The 12,525-nt window shown below is 41.7% G+C and overlaps 1 protein-coding gene across 3 annotated transcripts in view; it reads left to right on the forward strand.

The window, feature by feature from the left end:
* The first annotated feature begins 354 nt into the window (after positions 1-354).
* CLCN5 (chloride voltage-gated channel 5) overlaps positions 355-12,525 on the forward strand; it is a 160,525-nt gene continuing 148,354 nt past the window's right edge. The window contains exons 1-4 of one of the 3 annotated variants that reach the window (XM_015127412.3): positions 355-683; positions 1,297-1,372; positions 1,476-1,632; positions 3,076-3,220. In XM_015127412.3, coding sequence (XP_014982898.1) covers positions 3,205-3,220 — 16 coding nt within the window. In that variant the 5' untranslated portion in view covers positions 355-683; positions 1,297-1,372; positions 1,476-1,632; positions 3,076-3,204. Of the gene's footprint in view, positions 684-1,296; positions 1,633-3,075; positions 3,221-12,525 lie in introns of all 3 variants that reach the window. The other 2 variants (XM_001083302.5, XM_001083186.5) reach the window with 2 other exon arrangements.

Consider the following 12,525-nt stretch of genomic DNA (forward strand, 5'->3'; position numbering starts at 1 on the left):
TTTTTATGAGTAAAAATGGAGAAATACCCCTCGGGGTTATTGTGAACACCAAATGAGACGAAAAAAGTAAAGGGCTTAGGAGCGTGCCTGACACATAAGAAGAAGCTTAAATTATGTGATCTAATGTTATTAGTATTAGATTTGTACTACTAATTACTCTGTGGGCCGAAAGCGCAGGATAGACAGTTTTATTCTAAGGACAACCCTTCTCCCCAACAAAAAAAGGCGCTGAAAACTGGAAATAGTGAAACACAATGGGGCATTGCGTTTTCAAAGGCAACTGACACGCCCAGCACTGGGATAGGACCCGCCCACCCAGTACTCATTAAATATGGCAGCGAGCGGGGGCGACGTACTGCGGCTGCGCAAGTTGAAACTCCTCCTGTCAGCTCCTCCCCGGTGGGCCTCCCCTCACCTCCGCTGGGCAGAGGTGCCGGGTGTGAGCCCGCCGTGGCGCGCACGCGCAGACGCTGGCTGGGCTGAGCCGATACTCGCGAGGCGCCCTGTCACATGAGCCGCGCGCCCGCTTCGCTCCCCCTCCTCCCCGGCTGGGCTGTGTGAATGAAGCTCTGCCGGCTACGTGGGGCGCTCACTCAACTTGGTGTCCTGGACGCCAGAGCCGACCGAGCGCGCTGCCCACCGGCGGCGGACACGGACTCCGCCGCTCCTGACCTCGGCGATAGGTAAAGGCAAACGGGCTGTCCCTTCCCCAACAGGTCCTTGGTGGGCCGCTGGCCCCCGGCCCACCGCCGGAGCACCCACTAAGCGCAGCGACACAGGGGAAGCGCAACCCCGCTGGCTTGGACCCCCGGAGATGGGGCTTTCTCGCGCCCGGCGGCGGCAGCCCGGCGCTTGGAAGAGCTAGACAGGCTAGTTCCAGCCAGTGCGGAGCGGCGTCTTCCCGGGAGCCCAGCCCTATTCTCCGAGTAAGGTCCCTGGGCTGCCCGAGTGAAGTTTCCTTGCGGAGCGGCGCCAAGCCCGCCCCGCTTTTGAATCGGAGTGTTTAGCCGCCTGCGTCCCCTTTCCCGGACTGGGGTAGGGTAACTGAGGTTGGCAAAGCTCAGCCGAGGCCCGGCTTTTCTCCCTCCGGCTCTGGACTTGCCGCTGGTTTTGTATGGGTCTTAGCGAAGTGGAGAAACTCTCGGAAAAGTAGTCGCTGCGCTGTTTTCCTTTTGCCACTTAACGAGCGTAGCTGGTTCTCTCCAGACTTTCGAGCCTTGCTCTTGAGCCCCTTGACCCATACGGGAAAAGCTTTACCTTTACATTGACGCACATTTCCTTTGATTAACATTTCAGAGCAAATCAGTTGCCCGGAGTTCCCAGCGAAGTTGTACCTGTGCCCGTGCGATAACGTCAGTGGAAGCTGCCCCGAGTAAGTGCGGGAAATCTAGAAGTTTGGAGCATAAAAAACCAGCACGAATCCACTTTACTTAAACTTCATACGTTTATTAGCAACTGCTCGGGTTTAATTTCAGAGATGTTGAATTTCGCCTAGTCCCACGGGACGACGATCATTACTTCTTAACTGCACGCGAAACAGGAGAAGAAAAAAAGGCAAATCAAAACAGACTGTCTCAGGTCTCAGATAAGTCATCGGAGCGCTTTTTCCTGGTGAATTCACCCTAGGAGTTTGTGAGTTCCTAGTTTTCTTGGACTTCGCGAACTTCTCCTTGTCCAAAGCACTGTCTTTTCTCTGTTGGTGTTTTGGGACTGGTGTACACATTAACCCTTTTGTCATTAAAGAAGGCCAACACGATTCTCACGTTAGTATTAGCCTTCAGTGTTTGTGCTTTAGCGCTTTCACTTAGGAGGCGGAGGCGTTGGTTGTATAAAAGATATGGAAATAGCAATCTACTTTAATGTTCACCAGGTCAAAAAGGTGAAGACTTTTAGAAAAAACAGATTGGCTTGTATGCTAAGTAGGGAAGACCAATTTATTAACTGAGATCTTGTTTAAATGGACAAGCAGAGTGTTAAGCCTCTAAGTCAAACTAAGTCGTCAGACCTCTCATTTTTTCTCCCATTCCTAGCTCCTATTTTTTTTTTTTTTGAGACAGATATCGTTCTGTCACCCAGGCTGGAGTGCAGTGGCACAATCTCGGCTCACTGCAACCTCCGCCTCCCTCCCGGGTTCAAGCGATTCTCCTGCCTCAGCCTCCCGAGTAGCTGGGATTACAGGCGACACCTGTAATTATAGTGCACCGCCACGCCCAGCTAATTTTTATATTTTTAGTAGAGACGGGGGTTTCACCATGTTGGCCAGGCTGGTCTCGAACTCCTGACCTCAGGTGATCTGCCTGCTTCGGCCTCCCAAAGTGCTGGGATTACACCACACGCGGCCCCTAACTCCTTTAATATATTTGTAAATAGTATTGTCCTTTGACTGGATTTGAAGTTTTAACAACCGGAATTAGCTGAATTAATTTGGTTTTCTTTGAACTGGTATTCCATTTTTACATTTTTCTTCTTCTTTGGTTCATTTTCCCCCGATTATAAAAGCAATATATGCTCACTATAGGAAATTTGCAAAGGGTGGGAAAGTATAATGACACAAAGAGAAAGAACTACTAGTCAAAGGGTATCATCACTCTTCACTTTTTATTCCGCTTCTTTTTTTCCCCCCATACAAGATCTGTTTCCAAACTTTAAGTATTCATAAACTTTCCTCTCCTTCTGCTGATTTTTAAATGTAAAGTTGGGTATTTTGGGTATTTTGGGGGTTGGTTAGGGCACTGGATATTAATGTTGCTCTTCAGTCTCCAAAGCATGAAACTTCAAGGTAGGAAAGGTGCTTAACGGTGATTTCATGCAGCATCTCACCAACTGAGACTCAGAACTTATTTACTGAGGCTCCAGTGATTCATGCAGCATTGTATAGCACTGAGTGGCAGCATTAACTCGCTCCAGATCTCTGGTGTTCTCTCTCTTCAGAGATACCTTGCTGCTTAGAGGGAAACTTGACACTACCCATGCCTGCATATCTTAGAGAGGTTCGGAGAGGGGCAGGAGATAATTTTCAAGCATTTGAAGTGTATAGTTTCTTTTAGGTATTCATTTTTCTGTTTACATTTTCAGGTTTGGGGCTTTAGCACCTTGCAGAAAACAGAGCCACAGAGCTGCCTTTCTTATCAAGTCTCCCTATAAAACTGAGTGGCTCTGGGAAACTCAGCCTGCGACCCCAGAGTGGGTGAAGATAGGATCAAGATGGCCATGTGGCAGGGTAAGAAATTAGCACTTATTCTTCTAACTGGTTTTTCCTCCTACTCTATTCTCTACCCTCACCCAGCCATTCCCCACCCAGCCAATGGCAGGCAGCCAGCTGTTCTTTAATTTAACCCTTTGTCTTTGCAAGGACAAAACACATTAGTTTAAAAAGAAGCTGCTGCTAGCTATAAGTTTAAATTATTTAAAAGTGGGGTTGGAGGAGAAGTAGGAAAATGGCATGCCAGCAACATTTAAAAGAACTCCCTTCATTTAAACAAGTGATCGTTGGGGGGTTATATGCCAGGAGACAGGATATTTTTTCCCATTTGTGTTTTTCATTTGTTTCTGGCAAATTTCTATCATAAGATTCCCCACCATAAGATTGGGGAGACAGATGTCAGTGCCTCTCCAGCTTCATCTTCCCAATAAAAACTTTGTGATGTATGCAGTTTGAAAGAGCATATTTAATGTTACAGTGTTTATATTTGATACAATATAAACATTGAGAAGGAAAATGCCTATTTTAATAATATGAACTACCTGAGAGCAAAGCTCAGTAGTATCTTAGCTGATGTATTACATCTCTCATGAACTTGTGAATTCCTACCACATACAAAATTATGTTTTATTTTTAGTGGGGTTGAGGCTTGTGCCCTTTGGAGGGTTTAGGAATCTCCAGGGTTATGTGGGATTTTTATGGTTATCAAAAGTGAGTGTGGGTTTAAGAAATGATGACAAACACTACCAAAATTGGCCTGTGACCCATAAAAAGTTAAAGACCACTTAAATGGAGTAGAATGAAATAGCTTGAATATCTAGAAATATTCAGCAGGTTGGTTAGTTGGTGGTCTGATGTATCTTTTAAAAATGTTTCATTGTGTTGGTTGTGACTTTATGTAGGCACACAAATGTAACAAGTAGTTTCCATGTATAAAGATTATCAATTTGAAGACATTTATGGAAACGGGATTTGGCCTGTATGCTTGCTTTGACTCACACAATGGGCATTTATCAAGAGCAGTTTGGATATTCTTGCTTAAATCCTGAGACATTCTTTCATTCAACAAGCGAAATACAGAGATGAATAAGTTGCAGGATGCTAGAAGATTCCTTGTCATCTAAAGACAGACACATAAACAAATAATTTCGCCACGCTGAATAAGTTAGAATAGAGAGGTACAAAAAGCAAGGGAAGCCCCGAGAAAAGCTTGATGAAGTCTGAGTTTTGAGCTGGTCTAAAAAAATGAGTAGGAGTTTGCCAGATGGGCAAATGAGAGAATTGCATTCTGGGCAGACAGAGCAGCACTGTTTGGGAAGTTCCAAGTTGCTCTGTTCGCCTCATGTGAGATGTGTAGGGGCACGACCTCAGACGAAGCAGGGAAGGTAGTTGGAGGCCAGATAATAAAGAGCCTTGTATGTTCTAGGAAGGATTTTACACTTTATCCTGAAGACAAAGATTCTAAACAGGGAAGTAACATAATCAGATTTTGTTTTAGAAAGATTACTTTGGCAGCAGTGCTGAGCTGGAAATGGTGAAAACTAGGAGTCAGTCAGGAGGTTTCTGGAATAGTTTAGGGGAGAGATGGTAAGGGTCTGAACAGAAGCAGGGGCAGAAAGGTTAGAGAGAATGGGATTCTAGAATATTCTGTGAGTGGATGTGGCAAGAAATGGGCCTGGATTAACTACCAGCTTGGGTGCCTGGGGGCCACTGGTGCCATTCTCTGGCATGGGGAGCATGAGAGGCAGCTGATGGGCATGGGGATGGTACACTGAATTTGGATGACCTGTTTGGGTTGAGACACCTGTGGGCTGTCAGGTTGATGTTTCAAAGACAGTTTTGAAAGTACAGAACTGAGGTTGGCACAGATGGGGATCTAAAGTTTTGTCCCTAATGGTGCATAAAGAGCTTGTATTTTTTTTCTCTGTAGTTAATGGAAATGTCATTACTAGTTAATGATTTATTTTATAATAAACACATTTTAATGTTTAACAACTCTTAATCATAATGTCATATTTTCATAGTAAATAATGTATTTTGCAAGCCCAGGTCCTGAAATCAGATGTGCTTAAAATTACATTGAAGTGAAACCTCATTTTTCCAGCATTAGTGAAGAGGGGAGTGTTCCGTATAAGTAAGCTATTTGGGTAACTGCAGCTTATCCCTTGTTTTGGGTAACCTCTGAAGTAACCAGCAAAATACGATGATAGTTTGGAAGCAGTGTGGTATGATAGTTATATGTGTGGGTCTGAGTTCCACTCCATTGGTTCCGTCACTTGGTAGCTACGAGGCCTTGGGCAAGTCACTTAATCCCTCTGTGTGCAAGTTTTCTCCTTTACAAAATGGAGATAGCAATATAACTCATCCCATTGCTGAGTATATAGCCAAAAGAAAGGAAATCAGTATTGAAGGGACAGCTGCACTCCTATGTTTATTGCAGCACTGCTCACAATAGCCAAGATAGGAAATCAACCTAAGTGTCCATCACTGGATGAATGGATAAAAAACATGTGTTACATATATTCAACAAAATATTATTCAGCCATAAAAAGAATGAAATCCTGTCATTTGCAGCAACATGGATGGAACTGGAAGTCATTATGTTAAGTGAAATAAGCCAGGCATGGAAAGATAAATACTGCATATTCTCACTCATATGTGGGAGCTAAAAAATGTGGATCTCATGAAGGTAGAAAGTCAAATGGTGGTTTCCAGAGGCTGGGAAGGGAAGGAGGTTGGGGAAGGAAGAGAAGTGGGTTAATGGATATAAACATACAGCTAGAGAGAAGGAAAAAGTTCTAGTGTTCAATAGTACAGTAGGGAGACTACAGTTAACAATAATTTATTATATATTTCAAAATGTCTTGAAGAAAAAAATTGGAATGTTTCTAACACAAAAGGTAAATGTTAGAGGTGATAGATATCCCAATTACTCTGATTTGATCATTACACATTGTATACATGTATCAAAATATCACATATACCCCCAAAATATGTACAGCTATTATATATCAATTTTTGAAAAGGGGGAAAAGCAGAACACCTGATAGACTTGGTGTGATGACAAATTAAGCTAATATATGCAGATCACATTTACTGGAACATAGTAAATGCCATATAAGTGTGTGCCATTATTAGTAAGACATTTAGAATATTATTTAGCATATAGTAAGTGCTCAGTAAAATTTAGCAATAGCTGTTATTACTACTGTCACTATTATTTTCCTATAACCTGGGGTGTGACAGGGACCTTGTTCTGTGGAGGTAATTTCAGGTTGTCCTCGGAAGCCCTGTCCTGTGGTTGTCTGTTTGGGTCTTTAAATAGAAGTTTAGACTTGAAAAGATCCTTAGAAAACATCTAGCGCCTGGGCGCGGTGGCTCACACCTGTAATCCCAGCACTTTGCCGGGGCGGGGGGCTGGATCACGAGGTCAGCAGATCGAGACCATCCTGGCTAACACGGTGAAACCCTGTCTCTACTAAAAATACAAAAAATTAGCCGGGCGTGGTGGCGGGCGCCTGTAGTCCCAGCTGCTCGGGAGGCTGAGGCGGGAGAATGGCGTGAACCCAGGAGGCAGAGCTGGCACACGCCACTGCACTCTAGCCTGGGTGACAGAGCGAGACTCTGTCTCAAAAAAAAAAAAAAAGATCCAGGTCACCTAATTCCCTATTCCAGTATTCTTTCTGTGGGCTCATGGAAGAGGGAATGCGTGAGTCTGTTCTCAGCTCGAGGAAGCTTCTGAGTCAGTCTCTAGAGCTTGTTGAGGAACCTTAAGGACTACAGGAACCCAAATCTCCTTAGGTTCTTGGCTCATTGCTGTCTGGTTCCTCCGTGGAGAATTTGATCTGAATTCCCATACCTCTTAAATGGGGCCAATGTTATTTTGACTTCACTTAATGGAGCCCTCTAATATATTTTTCTGGCCACTTTAAACAGTGTACTGAGCATAATTTGATATTTTTGATAACTCAGGGTTATCATTAATAACCTCCAGCCAGTTTGAAGTTGGAGACTTGTGTTGTCAGTTGTTATTTATTTATTCCATTAACATTTATTGAACACTAGTTGTACAGCAGGCACTCTGCTGGGCCCTAGAAACGCAATGGTCAGTGGAAACAGGTATGGTCTCTACTATCATGGAACTTATCAACCATGATAAAGGTAGCACTTCAAATTAATGAAATGATTTATTTAACACGTGTGCTGAAGTAATTTGGAAAAAATGACAGCATAAATTTAGAAGGGTTAATATAATGTTTCTTAATAGAGGAGGGGGCATCAGAATTACCTGTAGTGCTTTAAAAAATATTCCTACTCAGGTCCCCATTCCCCCAAATTGTGATTCAGTCTTAAGACCTGAGCATTGCAATCCTGTTTTAGAACTACGGCAATAGATAGTTTTTTCTTTTTTTTTGAGAGAGGGCAATGATAAAGGAACTAAAAAAATATGGAAGACTATGTATATAATCTTGGGGATAGGGAAGATATTTGTGTGCATAATATCAAAGGTAGAATAATGAAAAAGATTAATATAATCAATTATATGAAAATTTAAAATTTCTGCACAAACCATAAATAAAGTTAATGAGAAAACAACAATTGCAGCAAGATTCATTATCTGTAACACAAAGACTTAACAGGGCAATAAGAAAAAACAAATATTCTACTAGAAAAATGTACAAAGGTCGAGGGAAAATGTGCAAAGGGAAATATATCAAAGAAGAAATGCAAAGGGCCAGTAAACATGTATCTCAGCAGTAGTCAAATAAAGGGGAATTAGAATGGCATACCATTTTCTCCAGTATAATTTGCAGAGATTAAAAAGGAATGACAGAACTCACTGTTGGCAAAGACGCAAGGAAGCAGATGTTCTCATACACTCGTGGTGGGAATGTCAGTTTGGCAATATTTATTAAAAGCTTTAAAAAATATGTTTACCTTCTGACCCAGCAATTCATTTTCTTGGAATTTATCCTAAGGAAGTAATTAAGGGTGTGCACAAAGATGTATCAATAAGGATATTAATTGTAGCATTTTCTATAATGGGAAAAATTGAAAACACTTGCATTTTGATGCATCTATACAACAGAATATGGTAATTTCCAAAAATAATAATGTAGAGTTCTATTTAGTAACATAGAAATAGGTTCATGACATAATGTTAAACCCAGGGGTCAGGGAGTGGGGGAGCAGGGTAAAGCAGATTCCAACTGTCGATACAGTCATCCCTCCATGTACTCGGGGGATTTGAAGACCCCAAATATACTAAAATCCTAGCATACTCAAGTCCTGCAGTTGGCCTTACAGAACCTGCATATAGGAAAATTTGGCCTTCCATATTCGTGGGTTTCATATTCTGAGATTACGGCATTTTCCATCTGTGCATTTGGTTGAAAAACATCTGCGTGTAAGTGAACCTGTGCAGTTCAAACCCGTATTGTTCAAGGGTCAACTGTCATTAAAAGTATGGACTCTGGGCTTAAATCTGAATTCAAATCCCAGCTACACCTTTATCAGCTGCGTACTATTGGGTGTATTACTTGTCTTAGTGTTCCTTGATTTCCCCATCAGTAAAATAGGGATAAAATAGTAGCTAACCTACCAGTTCCTATCTAATGTGCCCAAAGATCACCTGGTGATCTTTCCAAACTTCCCAAGCCCAGGCCTCACTCAGCCCAATTAAATCTGAATCTCTGGGGATGGGAAAGAGAACAGTATTGTTGAAGTTCCCCAGGTGATTCTAATGTGCAAACAAGTTTGAGAAAGCCGAGCAGTTGTTGAGGGGATTGTTGAAGGGATTAAATGAGAAAATCACAGTGCCTGTCATGTGGTAAGTACTCAATACATAGTAACTATTATTATTGTTGCTTTTTAAAAATTATTAATAGTGTGATCCTATTTTAATTTATGTGTTTGTGTCCATGTATGGATAATATAAAAAAAAGTCTGAGAGGATATATACAAAAGTATTTTAAAAAAGAAATTATAGTTGACTTTATTTTTGCTTACATGTATCTTTCCATTTTTCTGTAAATAACATGGATTGTTAATTTTAAAAAGTATAATTTCTGAAGGAAATATCAGATATATGTACCCAGCTTTATATACTAAGGTATTTATAGTGAAAAAACTGAAGACATAGTTTTCATACTAGGGGAATGTAAGTATATTATGATAGTTCTGAACAGTATAATATCTGGCCATTAAAAATAAAGACTAGCTGAGTGTGGTGGCTTATACCTGTAATCCCAGGACTTTTGGAGGCCAAGGCAGGAGGATTGCTTGAGTTCAGGAGTTCAAGACTAGCCTGGGCAACATAGACTCTGTCTCTACTAAAATAAAACTTTTTTTTTTTTTTTTGAGACAGAGTTTCGCTAACTAGCCAGGCATGGTGGTGCACGCCTGTCATCCCAGCTACTCGGACGGCCGACATGGGATCACTGGATCCCAGGAGATTGAGGCTATAGTGAGCTATGATCTTGCCACTGCACCCCAGCCTGGGCAACAGAGTGAGACCCTGTCTCAAAAAAAAAAAAAAAAAAAGAAACAAAACAAAACAAAAAAATAAAAAACAAGACTGATGCTGTGGGGACTCCCTCTGTCACCCAACCTGGAGTGCAGTGGTAGGATCTTGGCTCACTGCAACCTCAAACTCCCAGGCTCAAGCAATCCTCCCACCTCAGCCTCCTGAGTAGCTGGATCTGCAGGCACACACCACTATACTTGGCTAATTTTTGTAGTGTTTGTAGAGACAGGGTTTTGCCTTGTTGCCCAGGCTGGTCTCGAACTCCTAAGCTCAAGCGATCCACCTGTCTTGGCCTCCCAAAGTGCAGGGATTACAGGCGTGAGCCATCATGCCTGGACCCATCTCTCTCTTTTTAACTCAAGTGTGGGTTTATGTATCTCTATGTGTTTACATGTTGCATATACACCTATTAAGTGAAGATAAATACAGAAAGAAAGGAAATGATCCAAAGTTGTTGCACTGGCTGTCTCCAGGTGATAGGATACAGTTACTTTTATCTTCCTTTTATTATACTTTTATTTACTTTCAAATTTTATACAATGAATGTGTATAACTTTTATAACCAGAAAACAAGTGATTTGAAAATGAGATATAAGAGTCAGTAGACTCTCAACAAGTACCTGGCAGCAAGGAGCACAGCATGTGTGGCCCCCTGGACAACTGCTTCAGTCACTCTGTGCCCTTGTGCCTTCCAACAGAAGAGCAAAAGAGAAGAAACCAGGCCCCTGAGGGTTTGGTTAGAACAGGATTTTTGCTATTAATACTTCCTCAAGTACTCTTGTAATTTTTCACTGTCTCTCCCATTGACTACAAAAAACTCTTTTGGAAGATGTGCAAAAGATGGGAAATTACACTGCATCTAATGTAGAGGTTGCAGAATAAGGTGAGGTGGCAAAATATACATCAGGCTAAGTGTGAAAATAAGGCAGAGGAAAATCATAATAAAATAGTTGCAACGAGAAACTGTTCTTCAAATTGAAAGGAAGTATATGTTTTGACTGTGCAGATTTTTTTTGGCACATTGCAGTGTATTTGTAAACACTCTGGTGATTTAGCTAACACATGGGGGGTGGGGAGCAAGAGGGAGCCTCACAAAGCAGTCAGTGAATTGACGAAAGCTTCAGTGTGAAATCTGGGTGGCCATGTGGCTTGCTAATTGGACCACTATCACCTAAGAGAAGCCATCTGGTCCTGCCTGTTGACCGAAACAAAAGTAGGTAACTCTTGAAAGAAAGTCAGGTTGTTAGAGCAGGAATAAAGAAGCAGGCAGCCCACACCCCCATCCCCTTTTCCTCTATCTGACACAGTGCCTCACCTATAGCAGGTACTCAAGAAACAAGTTCTTTGTCAATTAAAATAATAAATAAATAAATAATTTTTAAAAAGAAATGAGTTCTTTGTCTCTCTTCGCCTTTTGCCTTTCCATAACTCTCCAAGGGGGAGAAATTGGTGGGGAATGGATTCTGATGGAAGGCATTGCATAGAGGGTAAACGAAAACAACCTTTCAAAAAATTATTCTCTAAGAGTCAGTTATTCTTTCCCAAGCACGCAGTTGTGGAGGGAGCACAGGTCTTGGAGTGCGATAACCTGCATCTGAACTCAGGTCTGCCATTTGGTAGCCAAAGTTATTTAAACTCCAAAAGCCTCAATTGTCACATCCGGGGTCAAGTGTCATGTCTGGAGACAGACTCGCTGGATTTGTATCCTGACTGTCACTACTAGCCATGTGACTTTGGGCAGGTTATTTAATCTCTGTGTCTTACCCTCTTCATCTGTAAAATGGGGTTAATACTAATACCTACTCAGGATTATTGGGAGGATATAGTGAGTGAATACAAATGCAGCAAAGCACTTGCAAATGCTGGCCTTTACTATTATAATATGTGAAAGGTTATGATAATATTTACTGCACATGCTTCTAGATGAGAGTCAGTCATCAAAATGCCTGGTCCATTATAGCTGTTCTGATTGGATTATAAGTTTTGGCATGAAAAATAAAATTAGGTATATTATGAAAGAGATGTTTTTAAACTGGAAGGAGTCTTCAGAGGTGATCTGTTTCAGATGTATAATCTTGCAAAGGAAGAAACTGAGGCCCAGTGAGACTTATTTTAGGCCACATAGCTGTCACATCGTACCCAAAGCCAGGATTAGACCCTGGGGCTCCTGATAATCAATGCTGCCCAGCCCGCTCTTTCTCTGTCAGTCTGTCTACCTATTTGGTCTTACTGCATTGCACTGCCTTCCCCAGGCTTGGGTATCTTACAGTTTTCTGTTGAATCTTAGTCTTTTCCTACTATGCTTTATTGCTACCATGAAAAGTGTAGTTTTTTTTTCTCCCCTCAAAAATAGGTTTTTCATTGAGGCTTCCAGGATGTTTTTTTTTTCCCCTTTTCACTATGTTAGCTTATGAAATAAACTGTAAGTTCTTATTATTTGACCAGAATTATGATTCAGCTTCCTGTTTCATGTAATGCTGTTCTGTGTGTCAAGGGTTGGGGGAGGCGGGACTAGAAAGTTTCACTATTGGTGGCTACAAATGCCAGATTCTTCTTCTTCTCCTTCCTACCTTCTGTTAACTACCCAGTGTTTATAGACCCATGGTCAGGTCAAAGAAGCTGTTGAGGAGTTAATAGTATGAAGTATCTCCCTTAATAATGTTATATTTTGATGATTTTCAACCCAATACCATTCTGGCATTAGGTGGCATTTTATTATATTTATTTAGGATTTCTGCCCTGACTACATCCAGGAGGAACATAGAACAACCCAGAAATTAAAACATAGAGCAATTGG

This window comes from Macaca mulatta, chromosome X, assembly GCF_049350105.2.
Source record: "Macaca mulatta isolate MMU2019108-1 chromosome X, T2T-MMU8v2.0, whole genome shotgun sequence".
NCBI lineage: Eukaryota > Metazoa > Chordata > Mammalia > Primates > Cercopithecidae > Macaca > Macaca mulatta.